Source organism: Bombina bombina, chromosome 1 (genome assembly GCF_027579735.1).
Source record: "Bombina bombina isolate aBomBom1 chromosome 1, aBomBom1.pri, whole genome shotgun sequence".
NCBI lineage: Eukaryota > Metazoa > Chordata > Amphibia > Anura > Bombinatoridae > Bombina > Bombina bombina.
Genome location: NC_069499.1, coordinates 1,124,195,665 through 1,124,222,724, shown reverse-complemented (window position 1 = coordinate 1,124,222,724; position 27,060 = coordinate 1,124,195,665). Strand labels below are relative to the sequence as shown.

General features: G+C 38.9%; 1 protein-coding gene across 6 annotated transcripts in view; it reads right to left on the bottom strand.

Moving 5' to 3' along the window:
- Positions 1 to 27,060, bottom strand: part of THRA (thyroid hormone receptor alpha) — a 672,980-nt gene that overhangs the window by 133,890 nt on the left and 512,030 nt on the right. For all 6 annotated transcript variants that reach the window (XM_053698205.1, XM_053698250.1, XM_053698223.1 and 3 more), the window contains one exon: positions 48 to 109. In XM_053698205.1, the coding sequence (XP_053554180.1) occupies positions 48 to 109 (62 nt within the window). The remainder of the gene's footprint in view (positions 1 to 47; positions 110 to 27,060) is intronic.

Genomic DNA, 27,060 nt, shown 5'->3' with positions numbered 1-27,060 from the left:
AACTATCCTAACTGTACACGGAGACACACACACCACTAGCTTCTTACCTGACATGCCGCTCTTCCCCATACATTGGCTGTTCTTTCTTTTTCGCTTCCCATCCGGCCACCTGCAGAAAAATGGATAGTTTGGGTCAAGCAAAAAAATGGAGATAGAGGAAAAAAGTTATAAATGGGAGAACATGATGAATCTGTAAAAATACTTTTCACCTCTAGACTTATGTCCAGGCCATATGCTTAAAGGGACATTAAACACAATTTTTTTCTTTCATGATCCAGACAGAACATGTCATTTTAAATAACATTCCAATTTATTTCTATTATCTCATTTGTTTAGATCTGTTTTTATCTTTTGCTGAAAAGTGTACCTAGGTAGGCTCAGAAGTTGCTGATTGGCAGCTTTTAATATATGCATCTTTTCATTGGCTTTCAGCTAATTCCTTGTAGTGCTTTGCTGCTCCTTCATCAAAGAACAACAAGAGAATGAAGCAAATTAGATAGAAGTAAAGTGGAAAGTTCTTTAAAGTTTTGTGATCTAACTGAATCACGTTTGAATTTTTTTGGGTTTCATGTCCCTTTAACACTATTGATACTGACAGGTTTGACAGCTGTGTCGCAATCATTACTTGTGAGTAATTAAACTCAACACTGAAACCTCTATAACTATAACATAACAGTGACATTATGCTATGAATGCAGTTACCTCAAACCCCTTTGCTTATTGCCTCTTAAGATGGTATAAAGACCCTATGACAAAAGATAGATTACTGTCTGCACTGAACTTCATTACATTATGTCTAACCAATCAAAAAGTGTGGAGCCTCAATTCAGATGTAGACAATTTAGGCCAGACACAAAAGGGTTAAAAACACACACACACACACAAAAAAAACCCAAAAAAACATATTTCAGTATTTGAAAACATTTTTAAACATAGCATTATTCACTGCCAGGAAAGGCTGCAGAATTTAGATTATATAATAGGACTTCATGTAAGTAGTTTCTGGGTTCATTGAACCTTTATTTTTTAATTTACAGGGATAAAGGTGCAGTGGGCAGATATTGTTGTGGGGTTGTGATGAATGGAGTTAGAATGTATTTGGGTGCAATAAAAACAAATTATGCTTACCTGATAATTTAATTTTCTTCTGAAGGGAAGAGTCCACAGCTGCATTCATTACTTTTGGGAAATACAGAACCTGGCCACCAGGAGGCAAAGACACCCTAGCCAAAGGCTTAAATACCTCCCCCACTTCCCTCATCCCCCAGTCATTCTGCCAAGGGAACAAGGAACAGTAGGAGAAATAAAAGGGTGAAAAAAGGTGCCAGAAGAACAAAAAAATTACAGCCGCCTCATAGATAAAACACGGGCGGGAGCTGTGGACTCTTCCCTTCAGAAGAAAATGAAATTATCAGGTAAGCATAATTTATGTTTTTCTTCTTAAAAGGGAAGAGTACACAGCTGCATTCATTACTTTTGGGAAAACAATACCCAAGCTAGCTGAATGCAAACAACGGGTGGGTACAAACTGTGGCCCCTTCGAAAGGCACCATAGCCTGAATAACTCAACATCAACACCCTAAAATTTAAGTACAAACAACATGGGAAAAAACCCGAGCCCAGGTAACTGCACATTAGTTACACCGCCGGCAAAGCCGAACTAAAAACCACGCAGACCTAAAGTCCATCAAGCCCAAACAACCTCGGAGGCGTCTGCCCCACAGGTCACGACTCCCAAGAAGGTACCCGGCCAAAGACAAGGACCGCATTTGCCCCCCAAAAGGGAAAACAGAGTCCAGGAAAGGTCCACAAGGTGCACCGTGCCAGTCACAAAAAGGGCGCGCAATTCTGATAGATTGCGTCATTAAAAGAAGGCCGTTATGTTCCGTAAAGGCCATAAGCCTAGGTATAGCTACACATTTGAAGATAGAACCATATAACAAACATGATTAAAGTCCCCCCTATTCAATAACCCCCCTCAGGAGATATTAACCCATGATTCCTTATTAAGATAAAAGGAGTCCCACTGGGACCCTACCTTGTTTCATTAACACATTCACATATCGAAAAAAAAATTAAACAATCTTACCGGAATCTACGCTGTGGAACAGGAACACGGCCCTTCAAGTGTGACAGATAGTAGCTTCGCTTCTGACATGGACTTGAGTGAATAAAGGCAGGCAGCGAAACTCGTCAACACTGATTGCCAAGGAGCTGTTAATATGAGTCGGGATGGTTTTGCAGAAGAACTCCCCCTGCATCTCCATGCCTTCACTGAGAGGCTGACAGGATTACTTAAAACTCCAGTCCCATTACGAAGAGTACTACCCTCCATGAGAGACTATCCTCAATTTTCCGACACTTCTCTGCCAACCTCCTGTGACGAAAGGCAAAGAATGACTGGGGGATGAGGGAAGTGGGGGAGGTATTTAAGCCTTTGGCTAGGGTGTCTTTGTCTCCTTCTGGTGGCCAGGTTCTGTATTTTCCAAAACTAATAAATGCAGCTGTGGACTCTTCCCTTTTAAGAAGAAAAAAGTCCTCGGAGTGAAGAGCCTGGCGACTCAGATAGTCTGCCTCCCAGTTCTCCACACCAGGAATGAGGATAGGTGATATCAGGCATTGATGACTCTCTGACTAGGATAAGATGCGTGGCACTTCCTAGATCACCAATGAGCTGCTGATTCCCCCTGATGACATACATATGTCACCAAGTTGACATTGTCTGATTGAAATTGAATAGAATAGATGGAACACAGCTGGGCCCACACCTGTAAGGCATTGAAGATGGCTCTTAGCTCTAGGACATTTATGGGAAGAGTCACTTCCCGTGAAGACCATGAGCTCCTTGACCTCTTTGATTGCCCCATACCGTCCAGATATACTGGCATCCATGCTTTTTATCTCCCAAGATGGTCAAAGGAAGCTCATAACACGAACTATGGACTTGGGTGACATCCACCAAGAGTGAATCCCTGGTGACAGGATCCAGATCTATCACCTGAGACAGGTCTGAATGATCCCTATTCCATTTACTTAGCATGCACAACTGTAGAGATAGCAAATAAAAGCAAGGAAATGACACAGCATCTGATGCCGCCGCCATAAGACCCACTACCTCCATACACTGAACCACCGATGAATAAGGAGTGGATCAAAGCCTTCAACAGGCTGATTGAAGTTTGAACTGAGTATGTAATGACTCCCAGTAAGCTCACTCTCATTTGAGGAGTGAGGGAACTCTTTTCAAGATTTACTTTCCATTCCTGACCCGAAGATACCAAAGTTAATTCTCTGTGTGAGTGGCCGCTGTGAAGATGGAGCTTGAACCAATATAGCGTCCAAGTATGGAGCCACAGCAATGCCCTGCAGTCTGACCACTGCTAGCAGAGCCCCCAGCACCTTGGTAAAGACCCTTGGAGCCGTAGCTAGAAAAAAAAGCCAAACCATAAACTGGAAATCCTTGCCCAGAAAGGCAAATCTGAGATAATGAATATGTTCCTGATGGATTGGGATGTGAAGGTACGTGTCCTTTAAGTCTACTGTAGTCATGAATTTTCCCTGAAGGACTAGAGGAAGTATAGACCTGTTTGTTTCCATATTGAAGGAAGGGATCTTCAAAATATCTTTAGGAACGTTTTGTCCAGAATAGGATGAAAAGTTACCTTCTTTTTTGGAACAATGAAAATATTTGAGTAAAAACCTTTCCCAAGCTACCTCAAGGGGACAGGGACAATTACCCCCCTGGCCTCTAGATCCTTTACACATAGAAGTAAAGCCATTCTCTTTTCTGGCCTTCTCGACAGAAAACCTATTTCCTGTACCCAAGGGTCATGGACAAACTGAGCCCAAACCCCTTGAAACAGGCTTAGTCTGCCCTCTCTAGGAATTTAATCCGGCTTGGGGACCGCCCCTTCATGCAGTCTTGAAGAGACTGACTTTTTGGGCTGCTTAGCCTTGTTCTAGACCAGATTTGGTCTCAAGATAACTCTAGCAGGTTCAGTCTTGTTTGAGAAAGAGCTTCTCTGCATCTTATTTTGGCGAAAGGACCAAAAGCTTCCTTTTAGGGAATAGCTTCTTAAAGGTAGAAGAAGGGGAGAATGGTATGCCTGGCTTCTCCCATTAGAAATTATATCAGCCACCAGAGAGGGAACAGGAAAGACATCAGGGGTCCGTAACTTGGGCTTAAATATGATGTCTAATTTCTGTACCGGTTTGTCCTCAGCCGGTTTAGTCTCCAGTACCCCCAAAGTTCTCAGAACTTCCATAAGTAAATACCTAAGATGTTCCATCTTAAACTGAAAAGCAATGTCCTCAGTTATCCTTATCAGAATCCCTAGAGGAATCTGAGGATGAAAGTTCACCTTCCATGCTAGACAAGGATTTGTCATCATCAGAATCCTAAAATTGTCTGACAGCAGAAAAAAACAGCGCACAAATGCTACTTGTGACTATAGAATATGGATTCTGCTCAGAGAGCTGCTAGTGCTATGTATTGTGCCAGCAAAGACTTGTGTCATACAAGCCGCTGACAAAGTATGGTGTTTGAATCCATATCCTATAGCCACACTTAAGGGTAGATTTAACAAGCAGCTGATGCTGTATTCTTTGCCCTAAGTTTACAGCTTGCAAGACCGCTGCTGCTTAACTTGTCCACCACCTTTTAGGTGACAGACTGCAATCATCCCAATCCGATCGGGATGATTGACACCCCCGCTAACGGCCGATTGGCCGTGAATATGGGGACAGCATTGCACAAGCATTTCACAAGAAATGCTTGTGCAATGATAAATGCCAACAGCGTATGCTGTCACCATTTAGTGATGTCGGGCGGACATGATTCGCTACAAGTATTTGTGTGTATGCTGCTGATACAGTAATAACTTTTACTTGGAAAATGTTTTGCTAATGGAATTTTTTTGCGAAAATGCTTCAATGTAAAACTGAAATCCACATGTACACATTTAATTTTTGACATTTCTATTCTATCCCTTTAATTTCCCTTAACTTGAGACAGTGAATAAACCTATTACATAAAAAGCCGAAAACATGTAGCCGACACTCTTTTAAAGAATGCAGTTGCCCTGTACATTGGCTTAAAGGGACAGTCTACAATAGAATTTTTATTGTTTTAAAAGATAATCCCTTTATTACCCATTCCCCAGTTTTGCATAACCAACACAGTTATATTAATATAGTTTTTACTTCTGTGATTACCTAGTATCTAAGCATCTTCTGATAGCCCCCTGATCACATTACTCTGTATTTATCTATTGATTTGCATTTAGAATTGTGTTGTGCTAACTCTAAAATAACTTCTTGGGCGTGAACACATTGTTATCTTTATGGCCCACATGAACTAGCAGTCTCCTGTTGTGAAACAGGCAGAAATGTAAAGGTTTACATGTTATAAAGTATATTAATCCAACAATGTTGGTTGTGCAAAGCTGGGGAATGGGTAGTAAAGGCATTATCTATCTTTTTAAACAATAACAATGTTAGTGTAGACTGTCCCTTTAAAAGAAGCGACTTTATAACCCATCAGTTATAATTTATATGTAGATCAGTAGGAGTGAAAAATGTGACAGGAAAAACAAGTTTCCAATATAAATAAAACTTTATAAACATGAGTTAAAACTTGATAAATCAAGATTTTCATTTTTCTCATTCACAACAAAGGCATTAGATTGGGTGAGACTCATAACTTTATGTGGGAAGGGCTTAAAGGGACATAAAACCCACATTTTTTCTTTCATGATTTAGAAAGAGCACGTAATTTTAAACAACTTCCCAATTTACTTCTATTATCTAATTTGCTTTTTTTCTCGATAGCCTTTGTTGAAAAGCATATCTAAATAGGCCCAGAAGCTGCTGATTGGTAGATGCACATATATGCCTTGTGTGATTGGCTCAACCATATGCATTGTTATTTTCTTCAACTAAGGACATCTAAAGAATGAAGAAAATTAAATATTAGAAGTAAATTGAAAATGTTGTTTAAAATTGTATTCTCTATCTAAATCATAAAAGGGAAATTTATGCTTACCTGATAAATTGATTTCTTCTACGATACGACGAGTCCACGGATTCATCCTTACTTGTGGGATATTATCCTCCTGCTAACAGGAAGTGGCAAAGAGCACCACAGCAGAGCTGTATATATAGCTCCTCCCTTCTCTCCACCCCTAGTCATTCGACCGAAGGTATAGGAAGAGAAAAGAAAAGCTAAAAGGTGCAGAGGTGACTGAAGTTTTGAAATAAAATAAATTCTGTCTTAAAAAGACAGGGCGGGCCGTGGACTTGTCATATCGTAGAAGAAATCAATTTATCAGGTAAGCATAAATTTCCCTTTCTTCTACAAGATACGACGAGTCCACGGATTCATCATTACTTGAGGGATACAATACCAAAGCAACAGGACACGGATGAACGGGAGGGACAAGACAGATACCTAAACGGAAGGCACCACTGCTTGAATAACTTTTCTCCCAAAAATAGCCCCAGAAGAAGCAAAAGTATCAAATTTGTAAAATTTGGAAACAGTATGAAGGGAGGACCAAGTCGCAGCCTTACAAATCTGTTAAACAGAAGCATCGTTTTTAAAGCCCATGTGAAAGCCACAGATCTAGTAGAATGAGCCGTAACTTTTTCAGGGGGCTGCTGTCCAGCAGTCTCGTATGCCAGGCGGATAATGCTTTTCAGCCAAAAAGAAAGAGAGGTAGCCGTAGCTTTTTGACCAATCTCCATGCTGAGAATTTAGATTTGGATGTTGGAACAGACCTTGGATGAGAAGGTCCTGTCTCAATGGAAGTTTCCATGGTGGCAGAGAGGACATGTCCACTAGATCCGCATATCAAGTCCTGCGTGGCCATGCAGGCGCTATTAGAATTACCGAAGCTCTCTCCTGTTTGATTCTTGCAATTACACGAGGCAGGAGAGGAAATGATGGAAACACATAAGCCAGGTTGAACGACCAAGGCACTGCTAGAGCATCTACCAGTACAGCTTGGGGATCCCTTGACCTGGACCTGTAACAAGGAAGTTTGGCATTCTGACGAGATGCCATCAGATCCAATTCCGGTGTGCCTCATTGACGAATCAATGATGCAAACACCTCCAGATGGAGTTCCCACTCCCCCGGATGAAAAGTCTCACGACTTAGAAAATCCGCTTCCCAGTTCTCTGCTCCTGGGATATAGATTGCTGATAGATGGCAAGAGTGAGCCTCCGCCCATCAGATTATCTTTGAAACCTCTATCATCGCTAGAGAACTCCTTGTTCCCCCTTGATGATTGATATATGCTACAGTCGTGATATTGTCCGACTAGAATCTTATGAATTTGGCCAAAGCCAACTGAGGCCACGCCTGAAGCGCATTGAATATTGCTCTCAGTTCCAGAATATTGATTGGCAGTAGAGACTCCACCTGAGCCTTCAGGGAATTCCAGACTGCACCCCAGCCCAAGAGGCTGGTGTCCGTCGTCACTATTACCCATGCTGGCCTGCGGAAGCACATTCCCTGAGACAGATGATCCTGTGACAACAACCAAAGAAGAGAGTCTCTGGTCTCTTGATCCAGATTTATCTGAGGAGATAAATTCGCATAATCCCCATTCCACTGTCTGAGCATGCACAGTGGCAATGGTCTGAGATGAAAGCGAGCAAACGGAACGATGTTCATTGCCGCTACCATTAATCCAATGAAATCCATACACTGAGCCACTGATGGCCGAGGAATGGACTGAAGTGCTCGGCAAGTATTTAGAATCTTTGATTTTCTGACCTCCGTCAGAAATATTTTCATGTCTACCGAGTCTATCAGAGTTCCCAAGAATGGAACTCTTGTTAGTGGAACTAGTGAACTCTTTTCTATATTCACAGTGGAACTAGTGAACTCTTTTCTATATTCACCTTCCGACCGTGAGTTCTTAGAAATGCCAACACGATGTCCGTGTGAGATTTAGTCAGATCAAACGTTGATGCCTGGATCTAAATATCGTCCAGATAGGGTGCCAGTGCTATGTCCCGCGGTCTGAGAACCGCCAGAAGGGACCCTAGCACCTTTGTGAAGATTCTGGGAGCTGTGGCCAACCCGAAAGGAAGGGCCACGAACTGATAGTGTTCGTCCAGAAAGGCAAACCTTAGAAACTGATGATGATCCTTGTGGATAGGAATGTGAAGATACGCATCCTTCAGGTCCACGGTGATCATATATTGACCCTCCTGGATCATTGGCAAAATTGTTTGTATAGTCTCCATCTTGAACGATGGGACTCTGAGAAATTTGTTTAGGCATTTGCAATATAAAATTGGTCTGAAAGTTCCCTCTTTTTTGGGAACCACGAACAGATTTGAGTAAAACCCCTGTCCCTGTTCTAGTTTTGGAACTGGGCAAATTACTCCCATGGTATAGAGGTCTTTCACACAGCGTAAGAACGCCTCTCTTTTTGTCTGGTCTGCAGACAAACGTGAAAGATGAAATCTCACTCTTGGGAGAAAATCCTTGAATTCCAGCTGATACCCCTGGGTCACAATTTCCAATGCCCAAGGATCCTGAACATCCCTTGCCCAAGCCTGAGCAAAGAGAGAAAGTCTGCCCCCTACTAAAGCCGGTCCCGGATCGGGGGCTGCCCCTTCATGCTGTCTTGGTAGCAGCAGTGGGCTTCTTGGCTTGTTTACCTTTATTCCAGGCCTGGTTATGTCTCCAGAATGACTTGGATTGAGCAAAATTCCCTTCCTGTTTTGTGGCGGAAGAGGAAGCAGAGGATCCTCCTTTAAAGTTTCGAAAGGAACGAAAATTATTTTGTTTACCCCTCATCTTACCAGACTTATCCTGATGCACGGAATGACCTTTACCTCCAGTAATGTCAGAAATGATTTCCTTCAATTCAGGCCCGAATAGGGTCTTACCTTTAAAAGGAATAGCCAAAAGCTTAGATTTTGATGACACCTCAGCAGACCAAGATTTGAGCCATAACGCTCTACGCACTAAAATGGCAAAACCTGCATTTTTCGCCGCTAATTTAGCCATTTGAAAAGCGGCATCGGTAATAAAAGAATTAGCTAGCTTGAGAGCCTTAATTCTATCCAAAATGTCATCTAATGGGGTCTGAACCTTAAGAGACTCTTCTAGAGCAGCAAACCAAAAAGCTGCTGCAGTAGTAACTGGAACAATGCAGGCTATAGGTTGTAAAAGAAACCCTTGATGAATAAATAATTTCTTTAGAAGACCCTCTAACTTTTTATCCATAGGATCTTTGAAAGCACAACTGTCCTCAATAGGTTCCCAAATCTGTAAAACACACAAGCGCAAACAGACTCAAGTGTAGGTAAGTACAACAAACACACCACACAATATGGATTGCACTTACAAGATGGAAATTTATTCAGGCCTTTGTTTAACAATTAACTTGAAGTTCAGAAGAAATCATTCATACACGATGAAATACAGAATCACTTGATGCAAATACTTGAAAAGTCCCTCCAGATGGCAAAACCGGGACCAAAGTATCAATTCCTTGTGGGCATCTGTACTAGTGACTCAGAATAGCAATCGCTGTATTTTTGGAGCGCCAATGCCGATGCCGATATCGTCACTCTGGAAAAGTACAGATCCTCAAACAGTCCAAAAAGCCTCAACGCGTTTCAACCGCCAACGTGCAGTCTTTTTCAAGAGGTGAAGTAGATGACTCTTCTTACAATACAGTCTACTATATAGCCAACCGGCTCATTTCATTGGGGGAGAGAGAATCATGTCAATTAACAAGCCTGTCAGCTGTAAAGCAAACTTAAACACATGCGTTTATATATAATTAAAAGGTTAAAAGCATATCTTTATTTAATACTATTAAAAACATATTCGATAAATACTTGTAAAAAATTTAAATCAATTAACCTGAAGTAGTATTGCTGAAGAATCAAAACATACATATATATATATATATATATATATATATAAAAAAATACAACCGATTTTTGCATATGTTATAAAATGTTGAACAGCAGTATTAGACAAACGACAACAGAGAATAATGTTAATACAAAGAATTCATTATTAAGAAAAAGTAATTCATTACCAATGTTTTACAATACATTATGGGTTATTTGATATACATAACATGTCCAAAATTTTATAGTATACCATTTGAATCATATTTATATTATACATAGATAAATTACTAGAAAAGTACTAATACTGATAATTTAAATTAATTAAAATTATTCATATTTAATATGTGGTTTAAAATTTCAAGTATATACTTGTGAATATACAACAAGAATAATAAAATGGGAAGTATAAAGTAGAAAATATAAAGTATAAAAAGGGAAACAGCCATTGGATCCTACCTATCAACTCATCATGATTCACACATAAATACCCTACCTACTTTGTGTATGCTAAAATCGATGAAATACACATATACACATGTATAAAAAATATACAGCATAAAAAATATACAGTATAAAAAATATACAGTATAAAAAAATTATATTTTATTGTTATCAAATATGTGTAAATATATAAAATGTAAAATAATATTGAAAAAAATATTAAAAACATAACGTACATTAATTAATTCATTATACATGTGTATATTTATAAATCAATCACATGTAGAACAATACACTAGTTCACCCTATCTTGACTCACTGCTACAAGAAGGGGGGGGTCCCTCACATGAAAGCTGCTAAATCTAAATCCACATTGAGACCTCCTGGACACAGACAGTTCAACTTCTGTATCCAGAATGTCTCACGTTTGCGTAATGTAAGGAGTCTATTTGGAATGGTTGGAGGAATCCAATCAATTACCTGCACCTTGAGTGATCTAGAGTCTCCACCATGTATGTCTCTAAAATGAAGGGGGACACTGTGCTTATCCATCTCATTTTTAATATTATTAAGATTTTCTGACACTCTACGCCTGATCTTTCTTTTGGTGCGACCGACATACATAAGACCACACCCACAAGTTAATAAGTATACTACATGTGTAAAGTCGCACGTGCAGCGACACTGAATCTGGAAATTGCGGGATTTATCACTGTTTGTGAAATTAAGATCTTTATTCACATGTTTACACATTCCACAATTGTGTTTACCACATTTATATGTGCCTTCTTTTAAACTTAAGCAATTAATTTTGACCGGATCATAACCCTTGACTATAAATTTATTGGCCAAAATGTCAGCTTCTTTATTGAAGTCACAGATTGAACTACAATTTCTTCTCAATCTGAGAAACTGACTGTATGGGATATTGTCCCATACAGTCAGTTTCTCAGATTGAGAAGAAATTGTAGTTCTATCTGTGACTTCAATAAAGAAGCTGACATTTTGGCCAATAAATTTATAGTCAAGGGTTATGATCCGGTCAAAATTACGGACTCTAGGATTAAGGCTGTGGGGCGTACCAGGGATTCACTGTTGAGGAAAGATGAATCAAGTTTGACAGGCAGGCACCATCAACACACTAGGCAGGACCAGGATTCCATCAGATTTATAACAACTTATAATGAAGGACATATGATTATTAAGGAGGTCTTCAAGAAACATTGGGGCATATTAAAATCAGATAGTCTGCTAGCATCATCAATACCTGAACATCCTCCTATCACATTTAGGAAGGGCAGAAATTTGAGAAATCTGTTAGCCCCCAGTAAATTGAAACAAGTTAAGAGATAAAATAACATCCAATAAGAGCAATTGGTTAAGTTTAAAAGAAGGCACATATAAATGTGGTAAACACAATTGCGGAATGTGTAAACATGTGAATAAAGATCTTAATTTCACAAACAGTGATAAATCCCGCAATTTCCAGATTCAGTGTCGCTGCACGTGCGACTTTACACATGTAGTATACTTATTAACTTGTGGGTGTGGTCTTATGTATGTGGGTCGCACCAAAAGAAAGATCAGGCGTAGAGTGTCAGAACATCTTAATAATATTAAAAATGAGATGGATAAGCACAGTGTCCCCCTTCATTTTAGAGACATACATGGTGGAGACTCTAGATCACTCAAGGTGCAGGTAATTGATTGGATTCCTCCAACCATTCCAAATAGACTCCTTACATTACGCAAACGTGAGACATTCTGGATACAGAAGTTGAACTGTCTGTGTCCAGGAGGTCTCAATGTGGATTTAGATTTAGCAGCTTTCATGTGAGGGACCCCCCCTTCTTGTAGCAGTGAATCAAGATAGGGTGAACTAGTGTATTGTTCTACATGTGATTGATTTATAAATATACACATGTATAATGAATTAATTAATGTACGTTATGTTTTTAATATTTTTTTCAATATTATTTTACATTTTATATATTTACACATATTTGACAACAATAAAATATATTTTTTTTATACTGTATATTTTTTATACATGTGTATATGTGTATTTCATCGATTTTAGCATACACAAAGTAGGTAGGGTATTTATGTGTGAATCATGATGAGTTGATAGGTAGGATCCAATGGCTGTTTCCCTTTTTATACTTTATATTTTCTACTTTATACTTCCCATTTTATTATTCTTGTTGTATATTCACAAGTATATACTTGAAATTTTAAACCACATATTAAATATGAATAATTTTAATTAATTTAAATTATCAGTATTAGTACTTTTCTAGTAATTTATCTATGTATAATATAAACATGATTCAAATGGTATACTATAAAATTTTGGACATGGTATATACATGTTATGTATATCAAATAACCCCTAATGTATTGTAAAACATTGGTAATGAATTACTTTTTCTTAATAATGAATTCTTTGTATTAACATCATTCTCTGTTGTCGTTTGTCTAATACTGCTGTTCAACATTTTATAACATATGCAAAAATCGGTTGTATTTATATATATATATATATATATATATATATATATATATATGTATGTTTTGATTCACAGCAATACTACTTCAGGTTAATTGATTCAAATTTTTTACAAGTATTTATCGAATATGTTTTTAATAGTATTAAATAAAGATATGCTTTTAACCTTTTAATTATATATAAACGCATGTGTTTAAGTTTGCTTTACAGCTGACAGGCTTGTTAATTGACATGATTCTCTCTCCCCTAATGAAATGAGCCGGTTGGCTATATAGTAGCCTGTATTGTAAGAAGAGTCATCTACATCACCTCTTGAAAAAGACCGCACGTTGGCGGTTGAAACGCGTTGAGGCTTTTTGGACTGTTTGAGGATCCGTACTTTCCAGAGTGACGATATCGGCATCGGCATTGGCGCTCCTAAAATACAGCGATTGCTATTCTGAGTCACTAGTACAGATGCCCACAAGGAATTGATACTTTGGTCCCGGTTTTGCCATCTGGAGGGACTTTTCAAGTATTTGCATCAAGTGATTCTGTATTTCATTGTGTATGAACGATTTCTTCTGAACTTCAAGTTAATTGTTAAACAAACGCCTGAATAAATTTCCATCTTGTAAGTGCAATCCATATTGTGTGGTGTGTTTGTTGTACTTACCTACACTTGAGTCTGTTTGCGCTTGTGTGTTTTACAGATTTGGGATTCTATTTTACTCCGGGAGGCACGCAGGACACCCTCGGTCAATTTGCTGCAGCAGGTCTCGTATAACAACAATATTATTATTTCTTCTTTTGATTGTATAGTTTTCTTTTTCAGGATATTTGTTTGTCATATGTAGTAGAGGTGTTATATTTTCCCTACATTTTTTTACATTTGTATTAACACAAAACCGGTAATGAAAAAACTTAGACAAACCCCTGCTCTGCTGTGGCGCCTACCTGACCCCAGGGATCTGACAAACTTCTTAATATCACGGTAGACAATCTCTCAGTTTGGGGCCAACCGAAGCTGAAGTCTACTGCCTTCTTGACAAAATTAACTGCGCATCTGAGGCGTGAAAATTAGGTCCCGCCCATCATATACGATGTACTCTCAGCCTAAACAACCGCATGTAAAGCGGTGTAGAACTAGCCATGTGGATAAGCATTCCTAAATTGTATGATTATAGCCATGTGAACCCCCAGCACAATGTACAACAACCATATATATTGAACCGTTTTGCAATAAAAACCGTTATGCTGCCTCAGTGTCTTAACCAAGCTGCCATAATTTCTTGCTGCATTTAGCCCTGATAAAAAATAAATACACAGGATTTCAGTAATACCCCTCTTATGTCTATAGGTTTACTGCTTACCCCTTCCCTCTTTGGGAACTATGTCAGCCAGTTCTGATATATCACAGTCTCTTCAGAAATAAATGACTGAACATACCTCAATGCTTGTAGCATGAAAACATTCCCCACACTGAAGGTTTCTCTAGTACTCCTCAGCCATTCTGTGGGAACCCACATGGATCTTAGTGACATCTGCTAAGATAATCAACCTCCGGGCAGAAATCTTCTTCTATATGCTGCCTGAGGAAAATAGTACTTACCGGTACCATTTAAAATAAAAAATTCTTGATTGAAGAAAATTAAAAACTATCATTTTAACACCTCTTTCACGTTACCTCTTCCTATTACTAGTATAGACAAAGAGAATGACTGGAGGTGGAGAGAAGGGAGGAGCTATATATACAGCTCTGCTGTGGTGCTCTTTGCCACTTCCTGTTAGCAGGAGGATAATATCCCACAAGTAAGGATGAATCCGTGGACTCATCGTATCTTGTAGAAGAAATAAATATTTTGGGTTTAAAGTCAGTTTCAGTTCAATGAAAGGATCAAACTGAATTCACAAGCTGTCAAAAGTAACGCAACGTGTATCCCTTTCTTCACTCATTTTACACAAATGTCCCATAACTCTGGTCTGTTACCCCATGATGGAAATAAAATACAAAATCAAATCTCACAAAACTAAAGAGAGGAACATTGTTGAGAATGAAATAGAGGGTACAAGATTAAAAAGAAAGAAGGGAGGTAAAGGGTATTGTGGGTGATATTGAAAAGGAAAGAAACATAAAAATGTAGAATAAATTAGACAAGGGTAAAAACAGAAACAATAAGACGTAACATTGAATTAAGGTATGGATACTTTTTTAAAGAAAATAAATAATGATATGCATACAGTGTTTATATTATATTAATATCTATCTATCTTTATCCATCCGTCCATACATATATCTAATTTCATCTGATTTATGTGTGTATGCACGTACACATGTGCATCTGTATGTGTCTGCTGTACCAGACCTGATGAGTAATGTTTGCACTGTCACCTATCTCTTCCTGTTGCCAGGCTGTTGTTGCTGAGAGCAACAGATACAGATTATGAAAGCAATGGTCATATGTGAAGTTTGTGTATCAGGAACCCCAACCAATTTATAGCTAGGGACTGCATTTCTTCTTTGAGACGACACATAAAGAATGCTTTTGCATACAGTGATTATTTCTTATGCACAATTCCCAAATGTTACCTCATACAAAACCAACTAAATACTTTTTCTTCACTCAGATGCATTTAGCAGCACCTATAAACACATAAAACACTGGCATACATATTATATTTTTGACCAGCAAAGGCTGAAATTGACCTGAGATTTTATGAAAGAATGCCTTTGTTGTATAGAAAGTGGAAGATCTGAGGGTATATTTCTTTTAGGTCTGTCACACCAAATATAATGGGATGGAACCTACTTTATTCAGGGGTTTTATTTGAATGTAAGTTACTACAGAGGGTGATGGTGGCCTGAGAGACTCTTAGCTTTGTGTTAATTTATTAAATATGCCTTTTTGTGGCCTCACGAGATAGACGTTCCGGGGTGCACACCATGAATGTTGATGTTTCGTCATTGCTGAGGTAAGTACAGAGGAGCTGCGGATGGAGGATCACCGGTCTGGTTTTCTAAGGAAAAAGTTAAGTATTTAAAAACAACGCTGCAATGTAAAGTTTAATGAATGAAAGTGGCCCTGTTTTTAATAGTATTTTTAAAAACCGGGCACTCATTCATTCAAAATAAGTAATATCCACTACTTAGAGTTACCAGGATCTGAACACAATGAAGGAATAACCAATTCTTGATTGTAATGTTCCGTAGTAACTATCTTAGGCGTAAAATCATATTTAGGACAAAGTATAGCCTTCTCCATGTGAATAATTAGACATGAGGAATCACAAGACAAGGTGGCATCTCAGAAACTCTCCTTGCTGAAGAAATTGCTAATAGTAAGAGTACTTTCCAAGGTAAAAGTAGATACCAATGGTATGCATTAATTCAAACAAAGAACATTAAATGCAGAGGAAAAAGAAAATGCATCCTTACCTGATAAATGTATTTATTTCCGGATATGGTGAGTCCACGGCTTCATCAATTACTGCTGGGAATATGACTCCTGGCCAGCAGGAGGAGGCAAAGAGTACCACAGCAAAGCTGTTAAGTATCACTTCCCTTCCCACAACCCCCAGTCATTCGACCGAAGGGGAATAGAGAAAAAAGGAGTAACAGAAGGTGTAGAGGTGTCTGAGGTTTAGTAAAAAAATAAACGGTCTTGAAATAAAGGGAGGGGCCGTGGACTCGGAAATTTCTTTCCTAAGATATGGTGAGTCCACGGCTTCATCAATTACTCCGTAGTCACTCGGTCAGGAATAGGAAATGGAAAACGTGACCACACACAGTCACACAGTGCGCCATGCTAAATAAAACTGCGCAGCTCTCAAGAAATAACCTTTACATTCCGTATAAGCCTATGAGCCCAAAAAATGTCCCGCACACAGAAAGCAGCAAAAATCACATAAACCAATATGATTAAACCCCACTGTTCAACAATCCCCCTCAGGAGATATTAACCCTTGATTCTAGCGTTAACATGTGTGTAAAAAAATGAAACAATCTTACTGGAATCTATGCCGTGGAACAGAAACACGGTCCTTCAAGTGTGACAGATTTTAGCATCGCTTCTGACATGGACTTGAGTGATGAAAAAGCAGGCAGCGAAACTCGTCAACACTGATGGCTTATTAGCTGTTAACATGAGTCTGGATGGGTTCGCAGAAAAACTTTCCCTGCATCTCCAGACTCTAACTTTCATCAATGCTCTCACTGAGAGGGTGACAAGACTACTTAAAACTCCAGTCCCGTATCGAAGGGTAGATACCCTTCCTAAGGAACTACTCCAAAATCTTCTGACACTTCTCTGCCAAACTCCTGTGACGAAAGGCAAAGAATGACTGGGGGATGAGGGAAGTGGGGGAGGTATTAAAGACTTTGGCTGGGGTGTCTGCCTCCTCCTGGTGGCCAGGTTCAGTATTTCCCACAAGTAATGAATGCAGCTGTGGACTCTCCCTGACACGGAACCCAATTTTTTTCTTTCGTGATTCAGATAGAGCATGAAATTTTAAGCAACTTTCTAATTTACTCCTATTATTTTTTCAACGTTCTCTTGCTATCTTTTTTTGAAAAAGAAGGCATCTAAGCTATTTTTTGGTTCAGAACTGGACAGCACTTGTTTATTGGTGGGTGAATTTATCCACCAATCAGCAAGAACAACCTAGGTTGTTCACCAAAAATGGGCCGGCATCTTAACTTACTGTCTTGCATTTCAAATAAAGATACCAAGAGAATTTTCTTAAAATTGCATGCTCTATCTGAATCACGAAATAATTTTTTTTAGTTCAGTGTCCCTTTAAGAAGGAAACCTTTGTGTTATAGGTTTTCTGGCCTGATGATTCAATAACCTAATCTGCGAAACCTCTAAGTCTCAAAACTAGGCATTCAAGTTCCACACCATTAAAGTAAAAATTAGAGATCCTGAAGAAAAAAAGGACCTTGAGAAAACAGGTCTCGTCTCAGAGGAAGAGCAATAGAGCGCAAGAAGAATCTGCACTATATCCGCATACTAAGTCTTATGGAGTCAGGCTGGAGCAAGTAATATTACTGACGGTGACTCCTGTGTGGTTCAAGTATGATTCTTGGAAACAGGTATGCTAGATGAAAGTCCCATGGACACACCAAGACATTTAATAGGAGAGCCTTTGGATTATTTGAACTCGCACAATAGCTTGGAAGCATGTTATTTAAATGAGAGGTCATCAGATCTATGTCCCATTATGAACTCTAAGCGATCGAAAATTTCCTAAATGGAGATACCACTCTCTTGGATGGACTGATTGATCACTGAGATGAACCAGCTACAAGTTGTTCACACCTGGTATGTGAATCGCCAATAGGGAGCAAAGAGTACTCTCTGCGTAAGACATACATTTACATACTTTCTGTTAGTTCAGTGGACTGCAGATATTCCCCTTGATGATTCATGAAGGCTACTGCCGAGATGTTGTCCGACTGCAGATGAAAAAACTTTTCCTCCTTCAATAGGGGCCAAGGGTTGAGAGCCACTAGATTGCTTGAAGTTGATTTGTAACTTTTACTCTAGAGGAAACCAAATTCCTTTCACTCTTCAAGAAACTCAAACCGCCCCCAAGCCAGGGAGACTGGCGTCCATCGGCACAATAGGCCAAGACGGACGAAGAAAGGATGTTCCCAGGGTCAAATACATACTTTGTGTCCTCAAGAAATGGAATATCCAAGGCAATCTGTATGCCAAATGAAAATAATAATTTGACCACTGAGGTGGCAAGCCATTAATGGGGACTCAAGGGAAAATGGGGCAAAATAATCTGCTTCTGAAGCAGCTACCATAAGTCCCAACTCCACCATGCACTGAGCTACCAATGGAAGGTAGTTCATGATAGGAAGAGACACACCCTCTGTCTGGAAACTAGATGCATAAGGATTGAGTCTAATATGATTCCTGCAAAAGCTTAGCTAAGCTGTAAAAGCAATGAGCCTTTGGATTACATCAATACTCCAACTCTTGATGAAGACATAACTTGAGAGTATGAGCAATAGCTATTAACAGGAAAAAAACCTGCACTAATATGTCATTCAGATAAGGAGCAACTGAAATATCCTGATTCTGAGCACTGGCTAGATTTCATCCAATAATGTTGGTAAACAGGCAAAGTTTAGCAGATATACAAACCTCAGGACTGAAAGTAATCCCTGTGTATAGGGATGCACAGGTAACAATCCTAGAGGCCTATACTAGCCATAAATTGAACCTTTGGATGAAGGGAAAAACAAGTGGTGAATGTTCCCATTATACAAGTGTTAAGTGTTAACATGTTAAGGGATGTTAAATCCGGAACAGGAATCTAAAATCCCTTTGGACAACAAACCGATTGGGGTAAAAACTGAAATAAGGGGGCAGTTTGCAGAGGCATAGTTGCAAATGTCTATTATTATAACTGTGTTGGTTATGCCAAACTGGGGAATGGGTAATAAAGGGATTATCTATCTTTTCAAACAACAAAAATTCTGGTGATGACTGTCCCTTAAATGCTCAGTGTCTGCATGATAAACGGATGTGCATACATATAAATTACCCATAAAAGGATCTCCACTGTAAATGAAAATATATCTGCATATCTCTAAAAAAATATGTATTTAAGAATAAATATTCTGCTATGTGAAGAAGATTTGAAAGTTAAATATTAATATTTCATGTCAGGTTAGGACACTTGAGAAAATGTGGTCGGGTTTGCGCGACTTGATGGGTGTTTGTTTTTGTTCACACTTTTTGTGCTCCATTGAAGCCTAGGTGAGAATACTTATATTGTAACCTCTGCTTTTTGCACGCAAGCGAAAACATATTACTTTCAACTTGTAATACATGCGATATCTGACGCGTGCCAAAAGCTAAAGTCAAGCATAGTTGGCGTGCGAGCAGGAGCATTAATTAGCACTCTACTCGAAATCTAGCCCATAATTGGGTAGTGTTTGTGTAAAAATGTCACTGCATGCCAGAAGAAATCTATGGTGATCACTGTGTCTATAAACACGTGTTTATGTTTCAGTATGATTAGCAATTTATCTCCTATTCCTCAAAAACAATTATTACAGTTTGTGTGTATTTTCTCTAAAGGCTTGTGTATAATGATTTTAATCAGAAAGTGAATTAAATACAATTTTCTCATTTTTATCTGTGCAGTCTGTATAACATCAAATTGATGGATGAATAATTACACGTTTCTTTGTTTTTTCATCAATCTGAAATGACAATAATATGGAGGATGGCTCTCAAAATATCTCATCTCATACTACAAATTCAGCATGCCAGCACACACAGTAAACACACAGCACGGCTCTGGAGTTTCATCCTGTTTGCTGAGTGGCACAAGCAGCCGGTTTCTGCTTCTCAAAACCCCACTGATTTCAGATATGTACAACCAGTCCAAAAAAAAAAAAAAAGTGGAGGTACTAAAAAAAAAAAAAAAAAAAAAAAAAAAAAAAAAAAAGTGCAGGTTACTGAGCACAAAATATCAGTAAATATGGAGCACATTATTTACAATGCTTCATATATTTTGCAGCACCCTCTTGTGAAAACTAGTGTATTTAAAAGATGATTACAAATACTACCTGCTATGAGATGGCAGAGGTACCGGTGAGAACAAAAAAAAGCTCTGCATACACCCAATACTGGAATGCCGACCTCATGAGTTATCAATCTTTGTACAAGACTTCAAGGCAACGTGTGGATTGGGAACAGACTTTCTCATGATACATTTTAGAAGTTTTAAATGACAATTAAACATACACAATTAAAAAAAAAGAAGAAAAAAAAGAAGAGTAGTCTTGTTACAGTTAAAAGGGACAATCAAGTCAAAATAAACTTTTAAGATTCAGATGGCACATGCAGTTTTAAGAGGGCCGGAAAATGGAAGAAAAAATAAAATTTGTCAGAAAAAAATCTACTGCTTATTTGAAATTCAGAGTAAGTGCTATTGCGTTGTCTTTTGATTATGTAATTATTAATTATGTAATTCTATTGCATTGAGTGGTCCTTTTTTTTTTGCTACTCTTTCTTGAGGTTTTGGTTCATGAAACCAAATGTTGAGGTGAAAGTCACATTTTTTCTTTCATGTTTCAGATAGAGCACACAATTTTAAATAACTTTCCAATTTTTTTTCTGTTAACAAATTTGCTTCATTCTCTTGGTATCCTTTGTTAAAGGAGCAGGAATGAACTAGTGGGAGCTAGCTAAACACATTGGATTAGTGAATAACAAGAGGCATACATGTGCAGCCACAGGTAGTGTATTGCTGCTCCTGAGCCTACACAGGTATGCTTTTTTTTTTTTTAACCAAATGTTACCAAGCCAACAATGCAAATTAGATAATAAAAGTACATTGGAAAGTTGTTGAAAATTGCATGCTGTATCTGATTCATGAGTGTAATTTTGACTTTAAAGGGACACTAAACCAAAAATGTTTATTTCATGATTCAGATAGAGCAGCAATTTTAAGAAACTTTCTAATTTACTCCTATTATCAATTTTTCTTCGTTCTCTTGCTATCTTTATTTGAAAAAGGCGGCATCTAAGCTAAGGAGCCGGCCGATTTTTGGTTCAGTACCTTGGACAGAATTTGTTTATTGGTGCTGTCCAATCAGCAAGGACAACCCAGGTTGTGAACCAAAAAATGGGCTGGCTTCTAAACTTACATTCTAGCTTTTCAAATAAAGATAGCAAGAGAATGAAGAAAACATGATAATAGGAGTAAATTAGAAAGTTGCTTAAAGGGACATTGAACCAAAAATTTTTCTTTTGTGATTCAGACAGAGCATGCAATTTTAAGCAACTTTCTAATTTACTCCTATTATCAATTTTGTCTTTGATCTCTTCATTTGAAAAAGAAGGCATCTAGGGCGCGATCCGATATAGATCGCAGTTTGCGGCGCAAGCGACTGAACTGGCGTCGCCCGCAGTTTCAGCTCGCAACTCGAGCTATCCCATATATGGCGCCGTCAGATGCTAACGTGCCGTAAGTCTGACAAACCAGCGATGTCCAGAAATCTGCGCAAGTACAAATTTCTGGCGTCGCCAGTGACTTGCGGCACGTTAGAAACTGCCGGCGCCTATAAAACCTGACTAAAGTCTAAATCACCCGCACTGTCTAACACGCCTCCCTAACATAGCCCGACACGTCTAACACGCCTCCCTAACATAGCCCGACACGTCTAACCCTCTATCCGCTATCCCCCCTCACTAGCCTAACAATAAAATATGTATTAACCCCTAAACCGCCGCTCGCGGAGCCCGCCGCTACCTAATAAAGTTATTAACCCCTTAACCGCCGCTACCTAATAAAGTTATTAACCCCTAAACCGGCGCCAGCTATATTAAATCTATAACCCCCTAAAGTGAGCCCCTAACACCGCCGCCATCTACCTTACCTACCCCCTAAAGTGAGCCCCTACCCCGCCGCTATCTATTTTAAAATTATTAACCCCTAATCTAATCCCCCTACCCCGCCGCCATCTATATTAAATTATTTAACCCCTAAAATACTAAACTATCCCTACCACTAAACCTAAGTCTAACCCTACAAATAGCCCTGAAAAGGGCTTTTTGCGTGGCATTGCCCCAAAGTAACAGCTCTTTTGCCAGCCCTTAAAAGGGCTTTTTGCGGGGCATGCCCCAAAGTAACAGCTCTTTTGCCAGCCCTTAAAAGGGCTTTTGGCGGGGCTTTGTCACAAAGTAAACTGCTCTTTTGCCTACAATCTACATCCCCCTACACCGCGGCCACCTATAATAAATGTATTAACCCCTAATCTAATCCCCCTACACCGCCGCCAGCTATATTAACCCTAATTATATTAGGGTTAATATAGTTAATATAGTTATTATATTATATATATTAACTATATTAACCCTAATTATATTAGGGTTCATATAGTTAATATCGTTATTATATTATATATATATTAAGTATAATAACCCTATCTAACTTTAACATCCTAACTAAACTCTTATTAAAATAAATCTAATATTAATATTATTAATTAAAATATTCCTATTTAAATCTAAATACTTACCTATAAAATAAACCCTAAGATAGCTACAATATAATTAATAATTACATTGTAGATATGTTAGGGTTAATATTTATTTTACAGGTAAATTGTTAATTATTTTAACTAGGTATAATAGCTATTAAATAGTTATTACCTATTTAATATCTACCTAGTTAAAATAATTACCCAATTACCTGTAAAATAAATCCTAACCTAAGTTACAAATACACCTACACTATCAATAAATTAAATAAACTACAAATATCTATCTAAAAATACAAATAAATAAACTAAACTTAATTACAAAAAAACAAACACTAAATTACAAAAAATAAAAAAAAGATTACAAGATGTTTAAGCTAATTACACCTATTCTAAGCCCCCTAATAAAATAATAAAGCCCCCCAAAATAAAAAAAATTCCCTGCCCTATTCTAAATTAAAAAAAGTTCAAAGCTCTTTACCCTACCAGCCCTTAAAAGGGCCCTTTGTGGGGCATGCCCCAAAGAATTCAGCTCTTTTGATTTAAAAACATATACAATACCCCCCCCCCATTACAACCCACCACCCACATACCCCTATTCTAAACCCACCCAAACCCCCCTTAAAAAAGCCTAACACTACACCCCTGAAGATCTCCCTACCTGGTCTTCACCACACCGGGCCGAACTCTTCATCCGATTCGGGCGATGTCTTGCTCCAAGCGGCAAAGAAGAATTCTTCCTCCGGCGACGTCTTCCTCCAAGCAGCAAAGAAGAATTCTTCCTCCGGCGACGTCTTCCTCCAAGCGGCAGCAAAGTCTTCTTCCTTCCGGCAGCATCTTCCATGAAGCGGCATCTTCAATCTTCTTTCTTCGCTCCGCCACCGCGGAGCATCCATCCCGGCCGACGACTGAACGACGAATGAGGTACCTTTAAATGACGTCATCCAAGATGGCGTCCGCCGAATTCCGATTGGCTGATAGGATTCTATCAGCCAATCGGAATTAAGTTAGAAAAATCTGATTGGCTGATTGAATCAGCCAATCAGATTCAAGTTCAATCCGATTGGCTGAACGTCGCCGGAGGAAGAATTCTTCTTTGCCGCTTGGAGGAAGACGTCGCCGGAGGAAGAATTCTTCTTTGCCGCTTGGAGCAAGACATCGCCCGAATCGGATGAGGAGTTCGGCCCGGTGTGGTGAAGACAAGGTAATATATATAATATACTTAGGGTTAATATAGATAATATAGCTGGCGGCGGGGTAGGTAGATTAAATTAGGGGTTAATAATTTTAATATAGATGGCGGCGGTGTAAGGGGCTTACATTAGGGTTTAATAATATTAATATAGCTGGCGGCAGTATAGGGGGATTAGATTAGTGGTTAATAATTTTTATATAGGTGGCGGCGGTGTAAGGGGTCAGATTAGGGGATAGATAAGGTAGATGGCGGCGGTTTTAGGGGTTCACATTAGGCGATAGATAAGGTAGATTGCGGCGGTTTTAGGGGCTCACAGTAGGGGGTTAGTTTATGTAGATGGCGGCGGGGTCCGGGAGCGGCGGTTTAGGGTTTAATAACTTTATTATGGATTTCGGGGGGGGGGGGGGGGGGGGGGATCGCGGTTGACAGGTAGCTAGACATTGCGCATGCGTTAGGTGTTAGGTTTTATTTAGCAGATCGTGGTTGAAAGGTAGAAAGACATTGCGCATGCGTTAGGTGTTAGGTTTCTTTTCTAGTTAGTTTAGGGAGTTATGGGGCTCCAATAGTCAGCGTAAGGCTTCTTACGGCTGCTTTTTGTGGCGCGGTGAAAATGGAGTAAGATTTCTCCATTTTCGCCACGTAAGTCCTTACGCTGCATATTGGATACCAAACTGCGCTGGTTTGGTATACCTGCCTATGGCCCAAAAAACTACGGGCGACGGCAGAAATATACGCGCGTAACTTCTAGGTTACGCCGTATATGTGATACCAAACCAGCGTAAATATTGGCGTCGCCGGCTTTTTATCGGATCGACCCCCTAAGCTATTTTTTGGTTCAGTACACTGGACAACACTTGTTTATTAGTGGATGAATTTATCCACCAATCAGCAAGAACAACCAAGGTTGTTCACCAACAATGGGCCGGCATCTAAACTTATACTCTTGCATTTCAAATAAAGATACCAAGAGAATGAAGAAAATTTGATAATAGGAGAATCTAGAAAGTTGCTTAAAATTGCATGCTCTATCTGAGTCATGAAAGAAATTTTTTTGGGTTCAGTGTCCCTTTAATGTGAGCATGATAGGGAGCTTCCAAAGTCAAGTGTGTTAACTTGCAGAACCTCAAATCTTATCCCCTACTTCCTTGGATGATGACCTCTTATTTAACCTGATCTTCATTAAAAGGTCAAAATTGAAATGTGCATGGGGCATTTCAATTTTAAATAAAAGCATTTTGCCATATACTTCCATTGGCAAAAATGCTTCTAGTAAAAGTTATTACTCCTTTTCAGCGGAATACGCACATATCCTGTGAGTGCCTCATGCACCACACATTCTCAGAGAGTTAGCAGTGACTTGTATGGCATAAATTAAGTCTTCACACACACACACACACACAATACACACCACTACCAGCTCTCTGAGCTTGAATACTGGTGTATAAGGCCTCACAGCATATGTGAGTATGTCACATTAATAACTTTTACTAGATGCATTTTTGCTAATGGATGTATATTGCAAGAATGATTCTATTTAAAATTGCACATTTACATTTTGATCTTTCTATATTTATCTAAATATCTCTGAAGAGAACATGTATACCTTATCCAATTTACCCTATCAAAGGCATACAAGTGAGTTTTTCACAACTAGAGGATGTTAGTTAATGTGTGCTATATAGATAACATGCTCACGCGCGTGGAGTTACCTAGGAGTCAGCACTGATTGGCTAAAATGCAAGTCTGTCAAAAGAACTGAAATAAGGGGGCAGTTTGCAGAGGTTTAGATACAAGGTAGTCACAGAGGTAAAAGGTATATTAATATAACTGTGTTGGTTATGCAAAACTAGGGAATGGGTAATAACATAATTTATGCTTACCTGATAAATTTATTTCTCTTGTAGTGTATCCAGTCCACGGATCATCCATTACTTATGGAATATATTCTCCTTCCCAACAGGAAGTTGCAAGAGTCCACCCACAGCAAAGCTGCTATATAGCTCCTCCCCTAACTGCCATATTCAGTCATTCGACCGAAAACATACAGAGAAAGGAAAAACCATAGGGTGCAGTGGTGACTGTAGTTCAAATGAAAAAATTACCTGCCTTAAAGTGACAGGGCGGGCCGTGGACTGGATACACTACAAGAGAAATAAATTTATCAGGTAAGCATAAATTATGTTTTCTCTTGTTAAGTGTATCCAGTCCACGGATCATCCATTACTTATGGAATACCCATACCAAAGCTAAAGTACACGGATGATGGGAGGGACAAGGCAGGTACTTAAACGGAAGTTACCACTGCCTGTAAAAAAACCCTTTCTCCCAAAAATAGCCTCCGAAGAAGCAAGGTATCAAATTTGTTAAATTTGAAAAAGTATGAAGCGCAGACCAAGACTCCGTCTTGTAAATCTGTTCAACAGAAGCCACATTTAAAAAAGGCCCAAGTGAAAACCACAGCTCTAGTAGAATGAGCTGCAATCCCTTCAGGAGGCTGCTGTCCAGCAGTCTCATAAGCTAAATGAATTATGCTTTTTAACCAAAAAGACAGAGAGGCTGCTGAAGTCTTTTGACCTCTCCTCTGTCCAGAATAGACAACAAACAAGGTGAACGTTTGATGAAAACTGTAGTAGCTTGTAAGTAAAATTTTAAAGCACAAACCACGTCCAATATTGTGTAATAGACGTTCCTTCTTTGAGGAAGGATTAGGATACAAGCATGGAACAACTATCTCTTGAGTGATGTTCTTGTTAGATACCACCTTAGGAAAAAACCCAGGTTGGTACGCAGGACTACCTTATCCGTACGAAGGACCAGATAAGGAGAATCACATTGTAACACAGATAACTTGGAGACTCTACGAGTCGAGGAAATAGCTACCCAAAAGGAACTTTCCAAGATAAGGATTGATATCTATGGAACAAAAAAGGTTCAAACGGAACTTCTTGAAGATCCTTAAGAACCAGGTTTAAGCTCCATGGTGGAGCAACAGTTTTAAACACAGGCTTGGATCTAACCAAAGCCTGACCAAATGCCTGA